The sequence below is a fragment of the Penaeus monodon genome, chromosome 23 (assembly GCF_015228065.2).
Source record: "Penaeus monodon isolate SGIC_2016 chromosome 23, NSTDA_Pmon_1, whole genome shotgun sequence".
In the NCBI taxonomy this organism is placed as follows: domain Eukaryota; kingdom Metazoa; phylum Arthropoda; class Malacostraca; order Decapoda; family Penaeidae; genus Penaeus; species Penaeus monodon.
Window position 1 is genome coordinate 20,427,815 of NC_051408.1, and position 305 is coordinate 20,428,119.

General features: G+C 39.7%; 1 protein-coding gene across 1 annotated transcript in view; it reads right to left on the bottom strand.

The window, feature by feature from the left end:
• The window catches only part of LOC119587884 (nudix hydrolase 2-like), an 8,938-nt gene that overhangs the window by 574 nt on the left and 8,059 nt on the right, over positions 1–305 (bottom strand). Inside the window, 1 exon segment of the mRNA XM_037936591.1 lies at positions 5–207. Within this exon segment, the coding sequence (XP_037792519.1) occupies positions 5–207 (203 nt within the window).

The following is a 305-nucleotide window of genomic DNA, read 5'->3' on the forward strand; positions in this document are numbered from 1 at the left end:
TTACCTTCATCCATTCACATGCTGCCAATTCTCTCTCGCACATTGTAATATTTTTACTCTTTGGATGCATATGGACAATGAAATATATGTCTGAACAGTTGAAGTTGGCGCCATGCACATGGCGGAAGGACACCAAAGACATGAAGTCGGCTTCTATTCCAGTCTCTTCTTTAACTTCCCTTATGGCCGCTGTGCTTAGATCCTCACCTGTGATAATTTCGTACCACTTTAGCTTTTCTGTCCATTTCAGTGTCAATACAATGCATGATTTTTTTTATGGGTGATAAAAAATGCAAGAGGATTGA